This window comes from Acanthopagrus latus, chromosome 7 (assembly GCF_904848185.1).
Source record: "Acanthopagrus latus isolate v.2019 chromosome 7, fAcaLat1.1, whole genome shotgun sequence".
Lineage (NCBI taxonomy): Eukaryota > Metazoa > Chordata > Actinopteri > Spariformes > Sparidae > Acanthopagrus > Acanthopagrus latus.
The window spans coordinates 25,530,941-25,552,037 of NC_051045.1; the positions used below are offsets into that span (position 1 = coordinate 25,530,941).

The 21,097-nt window shown below is 41.3% G+C and overlaps 1 protein-coding gene across 1 annotated transcript; it reads right to left on the reverse strand.

Annotated features, from left to right (window-relative positions):
* Positions 1-8,159: 8,159 nt before the first annotated feature.
* si:ch211-220i18.4 (SRSF protein kinase 3) lies at positions 8,160-20,316 on the reverse strand. Its single transcript, XM_037104851.1, has 12 exons — positions 20,181-20,316; positions 19,138-19,241; positions 17,642-17,750; positions 14,902-14,989; positions 14,513-14,600; positions 14,077-14,183; positions 13,279-13,435; positions 12,984-13,060; positions 12,059-12,166; positions 11,018-11,087; positions 10,772-10,864; positions 8,160-8,851 (listed from the first exon to the last, which is right to left on the reverse strand). Exons 1-12 carry the CDS (start codon positions 20,228-20,230, stop codon positions 8,664-8,666), a joined length of 1,239 nt encoding a protein of 412 aa, XP_036960746.1. The 5' UTR covers positions 20,231-20,316; the 3' UTR covers positions 8,160-8,663.
* Between the last annotated feature and the right edge of the window lie 781 nt (positions 20,317-21,097).

A 21,097-nucleotide genomic window follows, 5' to 3' on the forward strand; every position in this document is an offset into this window, starting at 1 on the left:
CCACCACAAGGCTGGCTCCACTACAGGACACGGCTCTACTTTTAGAAACCTCAACGGGTTCCCTGCCATTTGCGTTTGGAACTGAAATTTCAGTTAATTCTTCACCCAGGACGAGATATAATCAAAGCCAGTGGCAGATGGTCAATAGAGGGTGCTAGAGTCAAAAGGAGCCCCCCCCCCCAACCCCACCCCACATAAAAAAATGATATAGAACTTATCTGAATAAAGCTTTAAGAAAGTTATGATAACCTTTCTAAAACAAGCTATCAATATGAATCATATGTAGTGCAATGACATTGTTGTCTGTTGTCTAAAGTTGGTGAAAGGTGACAGGGCGCAGAAATGATTTCCCTACCGGCCTGACTGAGGAAGTCTTTCCGTACTGCAGTGATGCCAAAGTTGTGTTTTGCCTTTCCTGACTCTTCAGATTGAGATCAGACCTAGTATGAATTCTGACAGGTCCAAATGATTTAAAGCATTTAATCTGGAGTTTGAATGACACAGCCATGGTACACTGTATGAACCATTTTGTTCCCACTACTGTTTTTTTTTTTTTTTTTTTATCATGATCTTAAAAATAAACAACATTTAGTCTGACCTGGTTCCATTACATTTGGGTTTATATCACAGTTTCATATGCACACACTGCCTGCGTGGTATTTACCCAGGCTCAGTAATCCAAAGAGCAGCACAATTAGCATAATGAAGCAAAACTCTGAGAGGACAGCCATGCTACTGCCTGTGTGAGGCTAATGCAAAATCCAACACGCTATCATGCTCGCAGTTAGAATGCTAACATTCCAATCTTTAAGAGGCATAATGTTTACCATAATGTTAACTACATTAACTAACTACCTCTATCATGCTAGAAAGCCAAAATGTATCACGGCAAGCCGTTAAATAGTAAAACAATTACCAGTTTATGTTTTTCTGAGGCACCTGACAAGACACAAACTGGGGATAAGCCTTTCCAAATGGAGCTTTCTTGGATGACAGTTTATTTAGCCTGAGTCAGTAATGTTAAATCTTTGTATTGTGTATAGTCATATCACAATCTGTACAATCAACGCCTGAATAAATATCCCAAAGGATATGGTTCAAAGACAACTTAGAGGATCACAGAAGCATGTGTAGATCCACAGCAGTAGGTTTCTGTATGTTACAGAATATGTAAAATGACGCTAATAGAAAACCTTTAGACATATGGATCCAGACCTTGTCACAGTTGTGTGATAACCAGTGAGTCTGGATGTCTGTGTGGTCCTTTCCTGCTGAATCTTCCCGGACCTACCACACTGTAACGCTCCAGAGGCGAAAACCTCTTACGGTTGTTCGCAGCCAACCTACCACAGTCGGTCAGCCTCGCTCAAGTAGAGTCTGTTGACTTTGACCTACCTCACTGTGTGACGACGAGCCATTCATCGAGATGTTTAACTTGGATTTTAACAGGATGTGGACCATAGATGCTGGGGTTTTACAGCGAGCATGCAAATCACAGCATGTCTGTTTGGCGAAATGTGTGCTGTATCTGCCACAACAAGAAGTAATGGGACCTGGGAACAAAATACAAATGTAATAACTGTAATAATTTACCATCTTATTTTCCTACAAGTGGTAAACTATAAACCCAGATTTAGTATCAATGAATCTTCTGAGTGATCATTAATTATTCTTTCAGGATTTGCCCTTCCGTTTTTAAATCAAATAAGTTGTTTGCACTAATCAGACGGAATATTCCCAGCAATTTTTGTTTGACAGTGAAAACTCGACAACTGAGACCCTCCTTTTTTATGATCTGAAGAAAACATATGATGGAAACTTGCTGTGTGTGCATTTAATATGGACGATCACGATTATGAAGACATTGTTAACCATGATAAAGGTCGGTACTGAATTCAGTCCACTCAACCACTCAAACAGTTCATTTTCCAAAGATCAGCATCTTTGAACCAATGCTGAAATAAAGTAACTCTAAATTTAACATCATCTCTGGCTCATCTCACATGCACTGATCAACGACAGCATTAAAAACACCTACTTGATATTTTGCAGGTTCTGCTTGTGCAGCCAAAACAGCTCTGACCAAGCAAGGCATGGTCCGAAGACTTCTCGGGGTGTCCTGTGGTTTTTGGAAATATGGCGTTTGTAGTGGATCCTTTGGGTCTGGGGAGTTTGGAAGCCGGGTCAACACATTGGGCTCTTGTTGTATTCCTCAAGCCTGAGCAGTTTCTGTGGTGTGTCAGGGGAAATAGTCCTGCTGGTCGGGTCACTGCCATCAGGGAGTATCTTTGTCATGAGGGGCTGTACTTGGTCTACAACAGTGGTTCACATGATTACCAGGACTCGAGGTTCCCCAGCAGAAACGAGATGTAACAATATCATGATGAGATGGTTAATATTATTCTTCAGTGGTTTTAATCTTGTGGTCACGTAGCGTATAAAAACATTTTAAAGGAGTCAACAAAGGACCTAAACTGAACTAAACTAAAGAGTGGCTCTTTAGTAATTTTAGAAATTCACATAATTTATGTAATGATTTTGAATATAGCCTACGGAAGTAAACTTGATATGTCTACTACATCCAAGTTCTGAGATAATATAACTAGACATGTTGAGTTTCAGTTTGTGTGAAAACTGAAATAGTTTATGGCAACAGGTTTCCACGAGTTTTTTCTGCGTCGAGGTGCACTCGGACTGACATTGTGGCACAAATGTTATAAAAGTATGATATGGATTCATGTTTTCACTTTGCATTGAATCCATATACACATCTTGGTTAGAACATTACACCCCCTCTGCTTGCCTGTGCCGGCAAGTACCCAAACAGGGTCCTTCGTGCTTATTTACAGGTGAAAATACTGCATGTAAAGCTAGGTCTACATTTTGTTTTTCTTGTTCAAAATGATAAAGATGTTGCATACTAGAGGCAAGTTTTATAATCTCCATTCCACCTAATATTGTTCCTGTGGTAAGAACCCAGATAAAGACACGGGATAGAGATACAGGAAGAACATCCAAAGCCCAGCAGTACTGGTTAGGCAGAAAACCGTGGAGCTTCGCGCTGTGTGAGCCACCGAACACCCTCAAAGCGTTCCCGTGTGACTAAAGGGCTGATGTGCAGACAGTGGTGGTTTCGAGCTGGAGCCCCGCGGCCACCGCAAGTTCCTTCCAGTCCCTTGATGTCCCGTTTGTTTTCCCTTTTGGTCGGAGCGTGGCGTGTCGACTGGTTACTGGCCAGAGGCAGTCAGGAAGGAAGGGACTGACCACAACCTGTCCTGTGGTCACTCACAAATCCAGTGAAAAACTGTGTGTGTGTGTGTGTGTGTGTGTGTGTGTGTGTGTGTGTGTGTGTGTGTGTGAATGAGACTCATGGAGATAGATACAACAGTTTTCCACTATAGGTCTATATACTTGACACTATCTGCACATATATGCCCTCACAACAGGGAACTTCCCGTCCTTGACCTCAAATATTTGAGCATTTTTCCAGCTGTCAGACTACACGTACAAAATATATACAGCTTAAAAAATATCTGACATACTTTCTGGGCAGTACTGCGGTCTTTATTTCACGCTATGTGTACTGCAGCGTATGTAAACTGTTAAAAGCACAAAATGTCCCGGGCAGACTCATGACACGCTCGTCATTTCCCTCGAGAGATTCTGAATATCTTTCATGCATTTTTTTGACGTTTTACAGCGCAGCTTTGGGATCATTCGGTCTGAAGCAATTTCATTCACACAAGGGACGATATCAGCACAAAGAGTTGTTTTTTTTTTGTGATAATGTCAGCAGATAGAGTCAAAAATAGGTTTAACTGTAACAGTCAGCATCTGTGTGTGTCAGGAGGTGCTGGTGAGGATAAGAGAAAGAGGAAAAAGACGAGATGCGTATGTTAACCAGAAAGTTAACCCAGAATAAATGTTGATAATATGCATTTCTGCAAATCATGGATATATTGATTGGATATATATAAGATTTGTATTTTCTTTGGATTACCTGGTTTTGTTGCCAGAAACGCAGCTGGAAACATCCCGACATCTCGTGAAAAATATCCACTATTTTTGCTACAAACGTGGCTGGAGACGTCTCAATGTCTTGTTAAAAACACCCTGTTTTATCGCCACAAACACAGCTGGAAATGTCCTGACCTGCCATTAAAAAGACTCCTTAATGTCTCCACAAACACGGCTGGAAACATCCCGAAACCTTATCAAAAGCTCTCTTTCTGTCACCACATACTTACGTCTTATTAAAAAACCCTTTATTTGTCTCCACAAACACAGCTGGAGACGTCCCAAAGTCTTGTTGAAAACACTCGGCGTTCTCGCAGCAAACATGCCTGGAAATGTTCCAACATCTCATTAAACGTATCCAGTGGTTTCACACTTGAAAGAGTAAAACTATTGCACATCTTTGCACTAAAACATTAAATTCATTCTTGATTGAAAGCGAGGTGAACAGTGTGCTGGAGTTGTTGTCCACGCTTAAAACTGTCGAAACACAGCCTTAAAAACTGTGTCCCCACCAGTATCCCCCGCACCATCTAACAGGACTTTCACCTCTTACACATGTAATGTGAATGTGTCAGTGACACCCATTGTAGAAATATAAACACATACACATTTGAGCGTACCTGTCGTAACCTGACAGCACTTCACTCCAGCGACCGGACTGGTATGTGAGAGAGAAAAAGATAAAATGAGGATAGATGGTCAACAGGCAGACAAACGATGCAGGAACCTGGAATAAGTCCAGGTGGTCGGAGGCCACGACTGAACCGATCGACCGTCCTGTTCGAGCGCCGGCCATCCTTTCACCCACGCAGCCTCACGCCGCAAGTGGGGGCCAAAGGTAATATTTAGGGACGCATGGGTTCGCAGCTAAACTCCAAACACGCCGCGCTCTGAAACAAAAGTTGGACGGAGGGAAGAAACCAGAGAACTAAACATGTGGGAAGATTTTTTTTTTTTTCCTCTCTCCCTTTCTGCGCAGTAGAGATGTGAGACTATAAATATTAGCAGTTGTCCACCGGGCCATCACAAGGACTTCACTGGATTATACTGGACGCTCACATAAGAGTTGTGAAACCATACGTTTTTTAAAATATTGTGAGAAGGATTTGATAGAAAACAGGCTGAAAAAGTTCAGAATTCACTCTTCAAGTCATTCATTTACCATGTTGCACTCAGTGAGTGGATGCTCGCTGGTGTTGGCTCTCTGCTTGTCCCTCATTCTTCTGTTCAGCAACGGATACTCTGAAGCCTCCGTGTACCACATAAAAGGTAAGAAGTCCTTCTGTTTTCCCTGTTGTGTCCATGCCCCAGTCGTTGCTACTTTCTGTCCAGGGTGGGGCAGAAATGAACACTTTTGCATTGTGACTTATGGCACCTCCAGCCATTAAACCAACCCCAACTGGCTGACCGCGGAGTGTGTCCTCTGTACCCTGACCTTGCGTTCAGCTCCTGTGGGCTCTTCACAGCAGATCAGTGTGTTCTTATTGATCCCCTCCTCAAGGTGACTGACATCCCCCCGAGATAGCTGAGGCAGCCTGCAGGAATGGGAGGATAAGTCAGTCTGGACGCTAGATTTAGCCTGATCTCTTGCAGCAGAGCTTGACGTATTCTGCCACGAGGCTAAACATTTATAGAAGTCTTAGTGTTAAAGATGTGTATTTTTGACCTAGAGCAGGGTCGTGCCTGGCACTGAAAAGGGAAAGTTAGTTTAAAAACGTGTGAATTGAAAGAGATTTATGTGTCACCATGGTTCTGGTTTCTCCCACAGGTATCTGTTCATACAAAGACAAGTACTACAAGCCGGGAGATTCTTTCCGGAGAGGATGTGACAAGTGCTTCTGTCACGACCTTGGTTCCTACTGCCTCACGTGAGTAGATTATTCACTTCATACTAATCATTCACACACTAACTGATTTCCTTTATACATAGCCATGCGAATGGCTGGCTGTCGTCGAGGGAATTCAGACCTGGTAGTCATCTCCATCCTGAGGGATCTGATTGCAGTTGGACAGCTCTGAGTCCATCAGTTCACTCCTGGCATTAACACGCGTCTCAACATTCATCTCAAGTGACCACTTGCGATCGGATCCCACTTCAGTGCTCTACATGCAAATAAGCATATGCATCACTGGGTGAAATGGACACAACGCTTTTTACACAATGTAAGAAAGAGCTGATGTTTAACATTTGCCGAATTAACAAGGAGGCCCAAATGGTTAAGACCTTCTTGTAGACAGTGTTTCACAAAGTTAATAAAGTCTCTAATGACTCCACAACTCACAAAATTGCACAATTTTTAAAGGGAGTCTGGGAACTTTCTCCGTGGGAGACAAAAGAGAAGCCTATATTGGTTACTGGGTTACTGTCAAACACTTAAATGTTGTCTTCTTTCCTCAGTTTACTTTAAATGATTAAAACAGTCGAAAGAGTGTGTTCAAAATGACACTTTTTAAAAGGAAAGAAACAATGTAATGTGCTGCATTTAATGCTGAACCAACAGGCAGCCATGAATGATTCAGAGTTTGCTGTAATGAAGTTTCTCAAAAGTTTGCTGAGTCTCTTCTCACTCAGCGCTGGGGAGCTGAGTCTGGGGATGCTGCATTTACCAGTTCAGATGCTGAAACAGATGTTCATGTTCACAAACATCTGTTAACATTGACATGTCCTCAGTGCATCCTTGGGGCATTCACACCTGTCGACCTGCGATTAGATCACTCAGGGTGCGTGTTGGTGCCAGGTCTGAAAAGTCCCACAGTCTCATGATCACTCTCCTCTTCATCCGTGTTGTCTCCTCTCTGTCCTTCCAGGCCAATGAAGCCCACATCCTGGCCCAGGAAGTGTCGGCGCATCAGGACAGAGTGCGGCTATACGATCGTCTATAAAGAAGAGCCACAGGTGGAGTGTCGAGCCTACAGCTGGATAGGATGACGTGCTGGACTATCTTTAGCATGTAGATTATGTATGACCTGCCTACTACACACTGTGTACATAGAGTTGTCATACTTCAAATCTGTGCAGCATGACTTTGATGACATCACTGTCAAGTGTTTTGATGAGGACAAGTCAAATCATGATTTGATGCTTATTGTCTGACTGAAGGCGAGGGGGTCAAAGGTCAAGGGCTGATTTTATGTGGATTTCAACCTTTTCTGTTGACAGTGTTTTATGCACTTATGTCTTCTATGTGGTGTGTTTGGTCATGCATTACATTGGATTAACACAGCGTACTTATAAGGGTTCAAAGTCAATCATGTCCAACGATGAGCATTTCATCTGATGTGAAATTCACACCCCAAATGCTTCACTAGAGGGTTAAACGCATACTGTACATTTTACATACAAGTTGCTAGTTCTATATGAGAACATTTAGTATCAAAACATTTCACAACGAGCACTGCATGCTGCATGAGAGCAGAATGGAAAAAAAAAGTGTGTTGAAATTAAAGGGCTGGTTTTACCCATTCAACGTGTTTGTTTGCAAGTGTAAGAATGTTCCCTGTGTAGATCATAAAATCGTCATGTCATCATCTGAGGAAGCTACCTGGAAGTTCTGGAGAGCCAATTTAAATAAGGATATTGAAAAAAACAAGAAGAAACTATGGCAAACTGATGAGAAATGTTAAGTGCACAAAACTAATGAGAAAGTCAATGCCACCATTCATTACCATAAACCGAGCTCAGAGAAACACGTTGAGTGAGTGAACCCTGATCAGCCTCGATCAGGGTTTTAATTTTGATTAGGAGCTTACCTTTTACAGCAGCAGGAGGCTCTGTGAGAAAACAAGTTTGAACGTGTATGGAATAGAAAGAGGCCCTTTCATTTCTTAAAAAAAGCTGTGTGAGATAAAGTCTCATCATAACAGTTTACAGTTGTTATTTAAGGTGTTTTCATGGAGTTTTCTATATCCAAATCAAGGGTCTAGTGGGTGTAACTGTCTATATTGAACAGCTCTTAAAGACTTGTTTGGAAAATGTATGATTTTTTTTTTTGGCAATAGAAAATGACTTGTGACTTACTGTACATTTGCACTGCAATTAATCTGCCTTTATTGTTTGAAGTTGTTCATAACACTGTATAAAAAGTTAACAACAAAAAAGCATATTTTAAGTACATACGATGTGAAAGAGCATGGAATATATACATTTATTATCATTCTCTGATTCAACAGCAAACATTCAATCTCGCTGAATAACACTGCACGTAAAGTTGGCATCATATTGACGACTCTCCCACTGGCTAGCAGTGTCAAGCCAGAACAAAATCATCTTTCCCCTGAAAGAGCTGCTATCAACAGGGCTCAAAGGTGTCACGGTCAAAGGCTTACAGTCGCTACACTAGAAAATATCCATGTAGAAATCACCATAGCAGCGTAAAGCACAAGATGAGGATCCATTGTCATCCATCAGGACCACAGCACATTCCACAGGAATTCACAAATCAAAGTGAGTGAAACACAAACTGTCTTCTAAAAAGCTCTCTGTATTCCTCTAGTATAAAAAAAGAAAAAATCAAAAATGCCTTTTTAATGTTGCACAGATTGAGTCTGTGCCTGGTACATTTTGAAATATGCCAGGTTAAGCGTCTGAAAACATCTGGCTTTGAGGACAGGCAGATGGGGATGAGCACTTCAGGGCCTTTAGGAGGCTAACAGGAGGTCAGCCAAGGGTGGCGGAGGCACTGTGCAGCGGTGGCTCTCCTCTCGGGATGATAATCCAACATACGAAGAAGAAAGTCTGAGAATCCAGAAGCTTCCTCCAACAGCAAATGGTATTTCTCCAGCATAACGTCATACAGGCTCCAGAGCCTCAGTGGACCGACACGACGCAAGTCACCTGCAAGAAACACATGCAATATTACACAGGGATGTAAACAGGTGCCAACAAGAGAGCATCTTACCATGGGACCACTGTGACGCCTGTCAACATGCTGCTGTTCCAACCCATGAATTAATTAGAACACGAGTACTCAGTAGTGATTACAACATTATTACATGAGTACTCAGTAGTGATTACGACATTATTACATGAGTACTCAGTGGTGATTACAACATTATTACATGAGTACTCAGTGGTGATTACAACATTATTACATGAGTACTCAGTAGTGATTACGACATTATTACATGAGTACTCAGTGGTAATTACAACATTATTACATGAGTACTCAAAAGTGATTATCACATTACATGAGTACTCAGTAGTATTTACTACATTATAACATGACTACTCAATAGTGATTATCACATTACATGATTACACAGTAGTTACTACTACGTTATGAAATGAGTACTCAGTAGTATTTACTACATTATGACAAGAGTACTCAATAGTAATTACCACATTATGATATGAGTACTCAGTAGTTTTTACTAGATTATTACATGAGTACTCAGTGGTGATTACAACATTATTACATGAGTACTCAGTGGTGATTACAACATTATTACATGAGTACTCAGTAGTGATTACGACATTATTACATGAGTACTCAATGGTAATTACAACATTATTACATGAGTACTCAAAAGTGATTATCACATTACATGAGTACTCAGTAGTATTTACTACATTATAACATGACTACTCAATAGTGATTATCACATTACATGATTACACAGTAGTTACTACTACGTTATGAAATGAGTACTCAGTAGTATTTACTACATTATGACAAGAGTACTCAATAGTAATTGCCACATTATGATATGAGTACTCAGTAGTTTTTACTAGATTATTACATGAGTACTCAGTGGTGATTACAACATTATTACATGAGTACTCAGTGGTGATTACAACATTATTACATGAGTACTCAGTAGTGATTACAACATTATTACATGAGTACTCAGTGGTGATTACAACATTATTACATGAGTACTCAGTGGTGATTACAACATTATTACATGAGTACTCAGTAGTGATTACGACATTATTACATGAGTACTCAGTGGTAATTACAACATTATTACATGAGTACTCAAAAGTGATTATCACATTACATGAGTACTCAGTAGTATTTACTACATTATAACATGACTACTCAATAGTGATTATCACATTACATGATTACACAGTAGTTACTACTACGTTATGAAATGAGTACTCAGTAGTATTTACTACATTATGACAAGAGTACTCAATAGTAATTACCACATTATGATATGAGTACTCAGTAGTTTTTACTAGATTATGACATGAGTACTCAGTGGTATTTACTACATTATGACATGAGTACTCAGTAGTTTTTACTACATTATGACACGAGTACTCAGTAGTATTTACTACATTATGACACGAGTACACAATAGTATTTACTACATTATGACATGAGTACTCAGTAGTTTTTATTACATTATGACATGAGTACTCAGTAGTTTTTACTACATTATGACATGAGAACTCAGTAGTTTTTACTACATTATAACATGAGTACTCAGTGGCGATGACTAACAGAATGATGGAAACTGGGATACAGTGATCTGCAACTGAAAAAGAATGTGACGCAGGGTCATTAAGTGACATATAAACCCCTGACAAATTACACAAAACTACTTTTGTGGTAGTTCTCACTAAGTGTCTCCAGGACCATATTTTACCACAATGACATTCACACTGACTCACAAGGTGAAAACAATATCAGCCGTACTGTCGCAGCCGGTAATGATAAAATTATTTATTAGGAAGAAATCACTAAAAGTGAAATCACACAAACACACCGCTTCCGAATCAATTAAGGTGAAGTTGCAGACCTACCTCTGCGGTTGAAGTACTCTGCAGAGTATTTTCCTGACAAGGCAACAGCTGGTGGGATTTTGCCAAGCAGCTCCGTGATCTGGGCTATATGGTCTGAGGTTACATGCATGGACACACAAATGTATAGTACACATTAACAAATAGTGCATCAGTAATTACAGTGCACCCACAGTGGAATCTCAATTTTAATCCTGTGTCAGTGGTTTTCGTGCCTCTATTAGTGTCAGTACACTGTACTGAACATACCTTCCTCCAGGGAGATGGACTCACTGACTCTGGGCTCGAACAAGGAGTCTCCAGTGACCAACTCAAAGGCCTGAGAGAATGTGAGGGAAAATTAAGGTTCAGATGTGTAGCCAAGTAAGCGTCAGTAGTGAGGACCAAATCTAAACCACAGTGGTGACTACAATTTTTGCTTGACGGTAGCACAAACTGAATTATTTAAACAACAATTGGCTAGATTACATCAAAGTTTGGCACAGATGTTCATGGTGCCCCAAGGATAAATATGCATGATTTCGATGATCCACTGTCTTAAACCTAGCATCACCAGTTGGTCAAGTTTGACTTATCCACTGAAAAATCTCCAACTTCAAATGTGGCAAATATTTTTCATGGACATTCATGATTTCCAGAGGATGAACGCAAATGAATATGTTGACCTCTGTGGTTACAGCACACTTACAAGAATAAAGAATGTCATACTGTCACATACATTTATTCAAACTTTCATGTTCACAACATGATAATTCCTGCAGATAAAGGTCGCCAACTATTGTAATTGAGACAGCAGCCTCTTGCTTCTCCATGATGGCTGAAGATGAAAAATAAAATCGTATCTAACAGTTTGGCATCTATTAATTATGACGGTTGCTTGTGGGGTTCCACAAGGCTCAGCGTTGGGCCCGTTAGTGTTTGATTTCTAAACAAACTGTACATGTAAGGTATTTGAAACATTAAAATGTATGATGCAAATCAAATTTGTTCTGGTTTGAATAATATTCAGAACTGTGGTAAATGAATTGTAAGAGTTGGTTTGATTTTAACAAATTTCAGTAGCAGTCTGGCCAGTGTAGTGACCCCACTGACCCATCGATAGCACAGTCAGTTAAACTCCTACTATACAAACTTTGTAATACCTATATAGAACATTTATAGAACATTGTTTTGAAATTTAGCGAAAATCCCAGAGACAGTTTTAATATAATGATGCAGAAATAAAAACAAAGAGTCTTGGTTTGTATATTTCACACAGTGTAAATATCCAACGTTTGGTATTTCCCTCACCAAGCAGGCAACACTCCAGATGTCAGCAGGTGGGCCGTACTCGGATCCCAGTAAAACCTCTAGTGAGCGATACTGACGGGTCTGGATCTCCTCACAGAAATGTTTATACTGGTCCAAGATAAAGAGACAGCCATAAACAAACACATTTCAATCAGTAAGTGTTTTTCTCAGGGTGTTATGGGTAATACATTTACATAAGTTTTTACTTTTCGGAGGGTAAATTCTCATGTAACACACGCGCTTATCTCTTTAAAAAATGGAGACAAATGTTTTTTTATATGGCAGCGAAATTAGTTAGTGTTCGTTGTGTTTTTGGCTTTAATTTGTTCTTTTTTTCACAACTGATCTGATTGTTTGGCCTCTTTGGGGGCAGCAGAAAGAAGCTGTGAAAACAACAACGGCATATATCATCACGTTTTAAGTTAATATGGTAAACTTGTGAGCAAAAACCTTATTAACACTGCACATCCAGCAGTTATGGAGCAACACAGGGACTCGACTGGAGTGGCGTTTCTGGCCACTTGATTATTGTCTGATATTCTCCCAATTTCTGCTCTGTTTCTGGTCTCCACTATCTCCTGAGGCGAGTATCTTCATCTTTATCTGCCGCAGCACATGCTCAACGAAGTTCACTAGCAAGTCTAACACTGTGTATGTCTGCTGTTTGGTGCGGAAAAGGTGTTGTAGCTGTTTTTTTTTAGTAGATGAAAACAACACTATGAGAGACTGATTAAAGCCACTTTGTAATCTTAAAAAAAACAACATTTTTCTTAACTTTTGAGGCGTTTAATAACATATGGGACTAAATGCCTGTAAAGATGGACCTGTATTGTTGTATCTAGATCTAACACTAGACTAATGTATGTCAAAGTTTAAGCTTCAAGCTTTATAATGGCTGTATGTAAAGTATAGAGCAAGAACTCACCACCCAGCAGGAGCTGCCCAGGTCTGCAATCTTAACTCTAATTTCCTTTAAACTGTATGGGTTCACCTGCTCCTTCTCTGTAAGAAACAACACGTATTCATTTATTAAAATATTGTATTAATTCCAAGACATGCTGTTAGATAAGAAATATAAATTCATGAGACTGATATTTTGGATTAGATGAATTTAAGGCCTGCAGTGTGTAAGGAGTAAAGAATGCTCAGTACATCTGCTTCGTGCACACAACTGATGAACACTGTAGTATTAAAAAAAAAAAAACCCAAAACAAATGTGCCTGTGGTCTCTTTTCCAGCCAGTACAGAGGAAGAGCTGCTGCCCCCTGCTGGGACTTTGCGCGACTGCTGCTCCAGGCACAGCAGGATGTTTTCAGGCTTGATGTCCGTGTGGATGATTTTACACTGAGTGTGAAGGTAGTCCAGGCCCTCCAGAACCTACAGGAAACACAGCATAACTTTGTCAGACCTTTGACTCTATCAGGGCAGACTGATGGAGTCAGGCTTGGTGAAAAAGGGGCGGTCTAACCTGAAATGTATCAGCTGGCTCTGGATTTAAACTGTGCAGAATCTACTTAGTGTGAAACCCACAATGCTTTCATAACCCGAGGAAAAAGTATTCACTGTCTTGTCGAGAGTCAGAGAAGACAATTGATGACCTACAGCTCTCATGTTCATGTGCTAACTATGAGCAGTTGATTAGCTTAGTTTAGCAAAAAGCTTAGCATGAGACACACATCTGGCAGCACCGGTAAAGTAAACTAATTAACGTGTTATATCTTGGATCAGCCTTCTCCTGGGAAGAAGGAGAATAAGCGTACTTCCCAAAATGTCCAACTGTTCATTAATTTACTAATGGTATCTGGATTTGAGCCAAAACTAATGAGACATTACTTTAAGTGAGTATGCGGAATATGAAGATTTCTGCAGTTCTTCAGCAGTATTTAAAATAAAATGTGTTAGATATGGGCAGGATTTGAAGCAAACTACAGTACTTACTTGATTTTTGGAGTGTATTTGGACCAAAATTCCGGCCATATCTTATAAAATCGCCCCTGTCAGTCTCAGCAGTTCTTTACCTGAGAAAGCACCTGTTTGACCGAAGGCCCCGTCAGTCCTGGATTCCCGAAACAGAGCTGCCAGCTCCTCAGGTCTGGCCCCAGCAGCTCCAGCACCAGGCACATGTCTGACCAGCAGGCGTCAAGGTCAGTTTAACATGTCTGTGAGCTATAAGCAAGCATTCTTTATTGCATAGTGCAATGCAATACTGCAGTGAGCCAACATAGGCTAATGCCATCTGTTGTTACATCTCTGAAAACAATACATTCATTCTGCACATATGTTTTGTAATTGATACCACAGTATACTGTATTTGATGTTGACTGTCTGATTTGATTGATGCCTTTTCGTGGCTCTTAGAGACGCACCACACTCACACCTCAATAGATGAGGTCAGGTTTTAAATGTGTGCCCAGGGAATGACTGTAAAACAAAAAACAAAAAAAAAAAAGATACGGATCCCGTTGACCCCGGCCAGCTTGAACTCATCGAGCAGCTGGACAATCCTCTGACTGGAGGGATGGCGGCTCGTAGGTCCACCAGCCTGATTTGGAGAGACAACAGGATGGAGAAAACTTAGAGAGAGGAGGAGATGATGGAAGACAGTGTAAGAGGTCAGGATAGAATAACATACAAAGAGAGGGGGAGAATTTTGTAATTTTGTAAGAAACATGTAGTTGATAGTAAATAGGGAGTGGCAAAAGCAGTGTTGACTAGGAGCTAACATTGTCTGAATGAGAATTAAAATGCAAACAAAAAAAAAAAAAACAAAAAAAAGGCAAGAAAATGATGACAAAAAGAGTGAGAGATGTCGGTGGAGGAACAAAAAACAACAGGTCACTAACACATCGTAGGAGAGCAAGTTCATCTTGTCCCGCCTGGGTGAAGCCAGCTCCACTCTTCAGCACCTTCACAGCAACACGGAGACCTAGCCTGTAAGCAAAGACACCACTTTTTCTATTATTTTGCAAAAAAAATAGACAATAATCATCATTAGAGACAAAGCTTAACTTCTCAAGTTGTGTTTATCAAATGAAAAAGAAAAACGCTGTACATAGATTATTGGTGGGGAGGGTTGATGTATTTTTTCTTTTTGCTTGAGGTGAGACCGATGTCAATTTTTTCATATTTCACCCTACACATTTTAATTTTCAACTTGCTAAAAGACCTAGAGCTTCATGGATATCAGTCATTATATGTTATCTGAGCCTATCCGCAGCAGATATATATAGGTCAACTGTGCAAGCAGCATATCATGACCCATATTTACTTATTTTGTTACATTGGCGACCTCTGGTGGCCTCAGTGAGTATAATTGCAGCAAAGAAGGAAGAAATGTGAAATAGTATGAAGAATGACAAAATCTTAAGTGTGTATAATAGCAGTAACTCTTGCATAGTAATCAACTAGCTGTTTACCATAAATAAAAGTAGTCCCAGGCGAATTAATTTATATCACATAACACTTTTTTTTTCCCCTTGAATTTATATATATAACTTTTCTTAATGAGAGAACTTGGCATGTGATTGCCCTGCCAGTAATTTAAATCTTGGCCATCCTAGTGCAGATATGTAGCTATTCACCCGTGATCATGGAACGGTACTTGTTTTTGATACTGTTCATGGTGGAAAAAGCTGACTCACAGTAAGTTGATCTAAACATGGTCAAGGTGTGGAGTGACCAGGGAAAACAGTCTCAGATACAGTCTGTAGCCAGAAAGTAGCAGGGTCAGTTGCCTCAAAATGCTCTCTTAATGCATCATTTCCTTGCAGATCGCTGAGTTCAAGCTGTAGAGATCCTGCATGTGCCCATTTGAATGTCGCCTCCTTTGACAATCCTCTGACTTCTCTGATGAGGACAGGATTCTGGTTTAGCAGGAGGAGCTGCTGCCCAAGGCTGAAGCTGTCAAACCTTTTACTGAAGTTTCCAATCAGCTTGTTTATGAGGTCAACAGAGGAGGGAAACATCTCTCTCACCCTGAGTCTGTTCCTGCAGTTATGGGAAGTGTGAACACTCTCCTTCAAGATCTTCTTTGAAAACGTCCAGCGTCCTCTGGAAAGATCCAACAGCTGTCATCAAATCGGCAACGGAATTGTTCTGGCCCTGCAGCTTTAAATTGAGCTCATTAAGGTGTGATGTAACGTCAACCAAAAAAAGCAGCAATACCCATTTTGTGCCCATCTTACGGAGAAAGCGCAAACTGCGTTGCTCTCCGACTCTTGAGCTGCTTCTAAGAAAGCTGCTATTTCTTTTTGAATGGACCAGAAACGTCCCGGTGCGCTGCCTTCACTCAGCCACCTCACATTATCGCGCAGTAGTACGTCATTGGCATTTGCCTCAGCATCTTCCGGGAATTCTCTCAGGAGGCGATGCTGCAGGGATGAGGCTGTCCTAAGGAAGCTGATGAGTTTCATCATTGTGTTCATTACTTCAGCAAAATCTTCTGAAAGAGTAGCGCACAGAACCGTCAGATGGATGAGACAGGGGTAAGCAATGACATCAGGGTTGTCCTCTCTCATCCGTGGCACAGCCCCCCCCCCCCTTTCCACCATGGCAGGGGCACCATCTGTGGTGACTGAGACCACCTGTCTCAGATCTATACCTCTCTTTCTCAACATCTCCTTTATCACTGCATGTATTTCGTCGCCTCTTGTATGTGTCTCACCCAACAGGTCGTCACAGAGCTCTTTCTTATCTTTGTGAAGAAATCTCTTACATACAGTAAAAGCTGGGCATCGCCAGTAACATCTACAGACTCATGATTAAAGTCATCATCCAAACATGACTAGTGACAGATCAGTGCTCTTGCTTGTGTTTTATGACAACACGATACGTTTGGAAAAACAAATTTGGTCAATGTGGCTGCGTAAGAATGACCATTTCTTTATCCAAAACACAGACGCATCGTAGGGATCCGCCTGGTCAGTTAGACAATCACACACAGTCCAGTTTCTTTATGATGTTAGCTTTGGTTATTGTGTGTCAAGCTTACAGTTTCAAATAAGTTTAAGAACAAAATATTTATTCCATATTACACAAATCGTATTTTAACTAAATCAACTTTAACAAAGAAAAGTTACTTTCAGCGATCACTTGTTGGAAATGCAAATAAAGTTCATATATTAAGTTACAAACATCGAGCTAATGTACTGCTGCAACACAAGCTACCTGAGCTATTCAGTAAGATAACAAACTGCGGGTTATTGTTTTGGCCAAGATTGTCTTTTTTAAATGTGATCTGGGCAGTGGATGTGGTGGGGTCCGCCTTGAGAAACTATAAGTAGACTGTGTGACTTGATCATTGAATGAAGTCGGCACTAGTGACCAAAAGTTGAAAGACAAAACTGAAAATTAAATGTTTTTTTTTTTGTTTTTTTTTCAAAGTTTTGCTGCTTAATGTCATTAATATATACATTCAGAAATATTCTTTTTTTTTTTTAAACGTTTGCAATAAGTTCTAATTCCATTTCTCGTGTACACTTTGGTGGCTATCGTGAAAATGATTCCTGTAAAGTAATAATCTGAATCAGGTTTTCATGCCCGCCCCCACCCTGACCATCTCTGGACAGCCTAATTAGAACCCACCGGAGGTCCTGACACAGCCAGACGGTGGAGAAATAGCCCCAGCCGAGTTTAGAAACCACCTGGTATCTTCTGTTGAGGATGTCTCCTATCTGGACAGGGTGGTACCCACCTGAGGAGTTAAGAACGCATTGAAATTGAGAAGAGACAAAGCAATCCATTACCTCACTGTGTGTATGATATTTTAAATGTAAGCTTCAATGGCAAAGTGGCTCTCATGAGTTTGACCCCTTTGTGTACAGTTCTTAACTGGAATGTGAAACCTTATCATCGTACAGTAGGCCTTTACATGTTTCATCTGAGAGAGAGAGGGCTACAATGTGACACCAAAGCTATTTCTGGCATTACAACCTCCTCTAAAGCTATATCGTGTCTGTAGTGAGTAATACATTCAAATCTGCCAGCGGGACCCTGAAAAATGATGATGCATAAGCCTGTCTGTCATAAGCTCTCTGTCAGCCGGCACGACGTGCAGTTCTTGGACATAGTCAGAGATCTCGAAATTGAATCTTTTGCTACTAAAACTGAGCGTGATGTAAGCCGGAACATGATTTATTACTCTGTCAGGTATCTGTGGTGTCACATACTCGAGAGCTTATCTGCTTTAAGAGGTACATGCGGAGACGCGCACAGCTGGCGGGGGAGGGAGGGACCAAGGTCACAATGCTGCATTCAAGTGACCGTGATCAGAAAGGGACAGTGGTTGAGTATGGTCCCAAGGGTCATAAAAAAGTGTTTAGTTCACAAATCAGAAAATAATGAAAGTGTGGTTTGAAGTTCAATTACTTATGTGCCTGTTCAAATGGCACCTAATAAGGTCACCTCCAAGGACGGGACCTAATTTAACCTTTCCAGTTTGTGGCTGATCAAAAATGAAGAGCAGGATTCGCACAACGTGATATGAGTCCATCCTCCGCAGACTGTTTGATTTGAACATTGTAAAAGAACTATTACTATATATTTAACAAAAACAGGAATAAATAAACAAATATTGAATGTACTGCAATGGAGGTTCGTGCTGAGATTGAATGTCCCCAGAGGATGAATCCCGCTGACTCTGTTGATCAAAAATACGCAGCCCTAAGCTAACGTTGTCACAGATGTGCGGCTATGCCGTGCAAGGCTATGGTGCCCTTATTATAGCATTAGAGTTATTATTTCACAGTTTACCCTACACTGTAATCCACACACAGTAATATCGCCAATTCTATAACAAAATGGAGCTACCACGCCAAATTAAGGTGGAAGAACAAGGTCAACATTACACCTGCTAAACATCAGCTTGATAGCATTATTGTTGTGTGCTCACATTGACCAGTGCATTTAGCGGGACAATAATCTGGCTTTATCTCTTAAACACCAGTCAGGTTATCACCTTTCCTTTTGAACAATAATTCAAAATGCGTGAGTAACAAAGGGGAGAGCACATTGTGTATATTGAAGAAAGCGGTAAGCGGGCACCTCTACAGATGATGACGTGAGTTCAGAGAGCGCCCTACCGTAACAGTATTCTCTGGGGTCCTCAGAGTCCTGGTTGTGCTTCGGATCCAGCTGCTCGTGGCATCCGAGGGCCTCAAAGCTATTAGAAGACCCAGCTTTACTCCTTTACAAACACACGTTTACATTGTACGTTTAGTAGATGCTTTTGTCCAAAGCAACTTACAGTAATTCATAAACACATTCATGCACAGATGGCCGTGACTGCCATGCAAGGAGCAGTTTGGGGTTCAGTGTGTCTTTCCCAAGGACACTATGACATGCAGACCAGGGGAATTGAACCAGCGACTTTCTGATAACCATGTCATAAAGTGTGCGTGACAGTGTGAGTGTATGCGTCAGTGTCAGGTTGCTGAGGGCAGCCGGGACTGTTGGACTTGTTTTAGAGTTTCCCATACACTCGTCCCTGCTGTGGAAACTTGTCCCTGTGCCTGGCTAAGAGCGGACCAGCGGCATCGGAAGTTGCACTATTTCTGACTCAGCTGTAAATCATTTTGCAGCATGTTCACGCAGCCTTGACAACCTGATCCCAGCCCGCTTTGCATGTGAAAGAGTTTGGGTCATCACGTCACGCCTGAAAATACCGTCAACGGGTCGGGACAAAACGGCGGAGTTTGCTGCCCTTGTGCTCTAAGATGCAGTGAGCACAGTGAGATGCTCAGGGTGTAATGTGAAGACTTGTTGAAGCACATTGATATCCCGCCTTAAACTGTAAGCTGCCATTTAAAGTCACCTCCATGGTGTCTATAATAATGCTGGCAGGCTTTATTCGTGCAGCGCTCTGCTAAACTTAACTGCGCTGATGTGGCCACGGAAAGAAAAAAAAGAAGTTGATGAGCCAAGCTGCGTTTTGATTGGATCGAGCCATAATTCAAGGTTACATCGAAACATTAAAGCAAATGCATGCTTAGAAAATAATGTTTGTGTGTGTGTGTGTGTTTAGGTTTAAAAGAGTCTGTCTGCACTTAAGTCACCCGTTCACACACAGCGTTACAATGATTCTCCTGCAGTATCAAAAGTAAAGAACACCCTGTACAGTACTTACAGATGATGCTGCTGAGCAGCTATACACGCCGAGCGGGGACTCCTCTTCATGGTGTGGTTCAGCAGATGCAGCAGCCAATCAAAGAGCAGGTATCTTGAATTGGATAAAGTGTTGCAAAGGTCCAAACTTTTTTTTTTTTTTTTGCACAAAGTTAGGAGAGAGACGGATACAGTAGCTGCAGCACCTTTAATGTTGCACCACCTGGTAACAGTTGAGCAGCTGAGAGAGCTGGTGGTGGTGGTGGTGGTGTTGTGGGGAAGGTGGGGGTCTCTCAGGAGACTGGGAGTCAGCAGGGTCTAAACATGGAAATCCCCAGCAGCCTCCTAACTCACCGCCTGTCAGGCCTTTACCTGCTCGCCTGTGCGATTTCTATCCTCCTCTCTCTCTCCCTCTCTCCCTGTATCTCTATTCCTCGATCTCTCTTCAGCATTACTGTGGGGAAAACCACAACAGAGTTCAGCGGGGCTAACAGATGAGAGGAGAGGAGTGTCGTGTGAAGCCAAACTCACCGAGGGAGGAGAGAGAGTGACAGCTGCTGAGGGTTTTTTTTTTTTCCCCTCCACTCGTCTCGCGGGGAGTTTGACCTTTGGGACCGCGGGGATCACAGATTGCTAAACCTGGCTTAAGAATGGGCTCCCCGTCCTCCAACACGATATAGAGTATCACAATAAATAAAGTCCAGGGAACCAAGGTGAGCTGAGGTCGCCTCTTTTCAAAAATGGGTCATCGGTTGGAGTCCTCTCTAATCTCTGATGTTACCCATCAGATGTTGGGCGCTGGAGAGGAGAGACCAGGTGTTAATGTGTGTGTTCACTATAGTTCTATATATATAGTTATATATAGTTAACTATTTTTTTTTAGGATTCTGACAGATGCAGCTTCCTGACTTTTTTTATTAAGCAAGATGAACACCACTT

What these genes read in the sequence shown, in the direction of transcription:
- si:ch211-220i18.4 (XM_037104851.1), bottom strand. Translation starts at nt 20,230, where the DNA reads ATGAAGAGGAGTCCCCGCTCGGCGTGTATAGCTGCTCAGCAGCATCAT. An exon ending in TGGCTGTGTCAGGACCTCCG is followed by an intron (nt 14,990 to 17,641) that starts GTGGGTTCTAAT and finishes CTTTGCTTACAG; the next exon opens with GCTAGGTCTCCGTGTTGCTG. An exon ending in GGCCGGGGTCAACGGGATCC is followed by an intron (nt 14,184 to 14,512) that starts GTATCTTTTTTT and finishes CCTGCTGGTCAG; the next exon opens with ACATGTGCCTGGTGCTGGAG.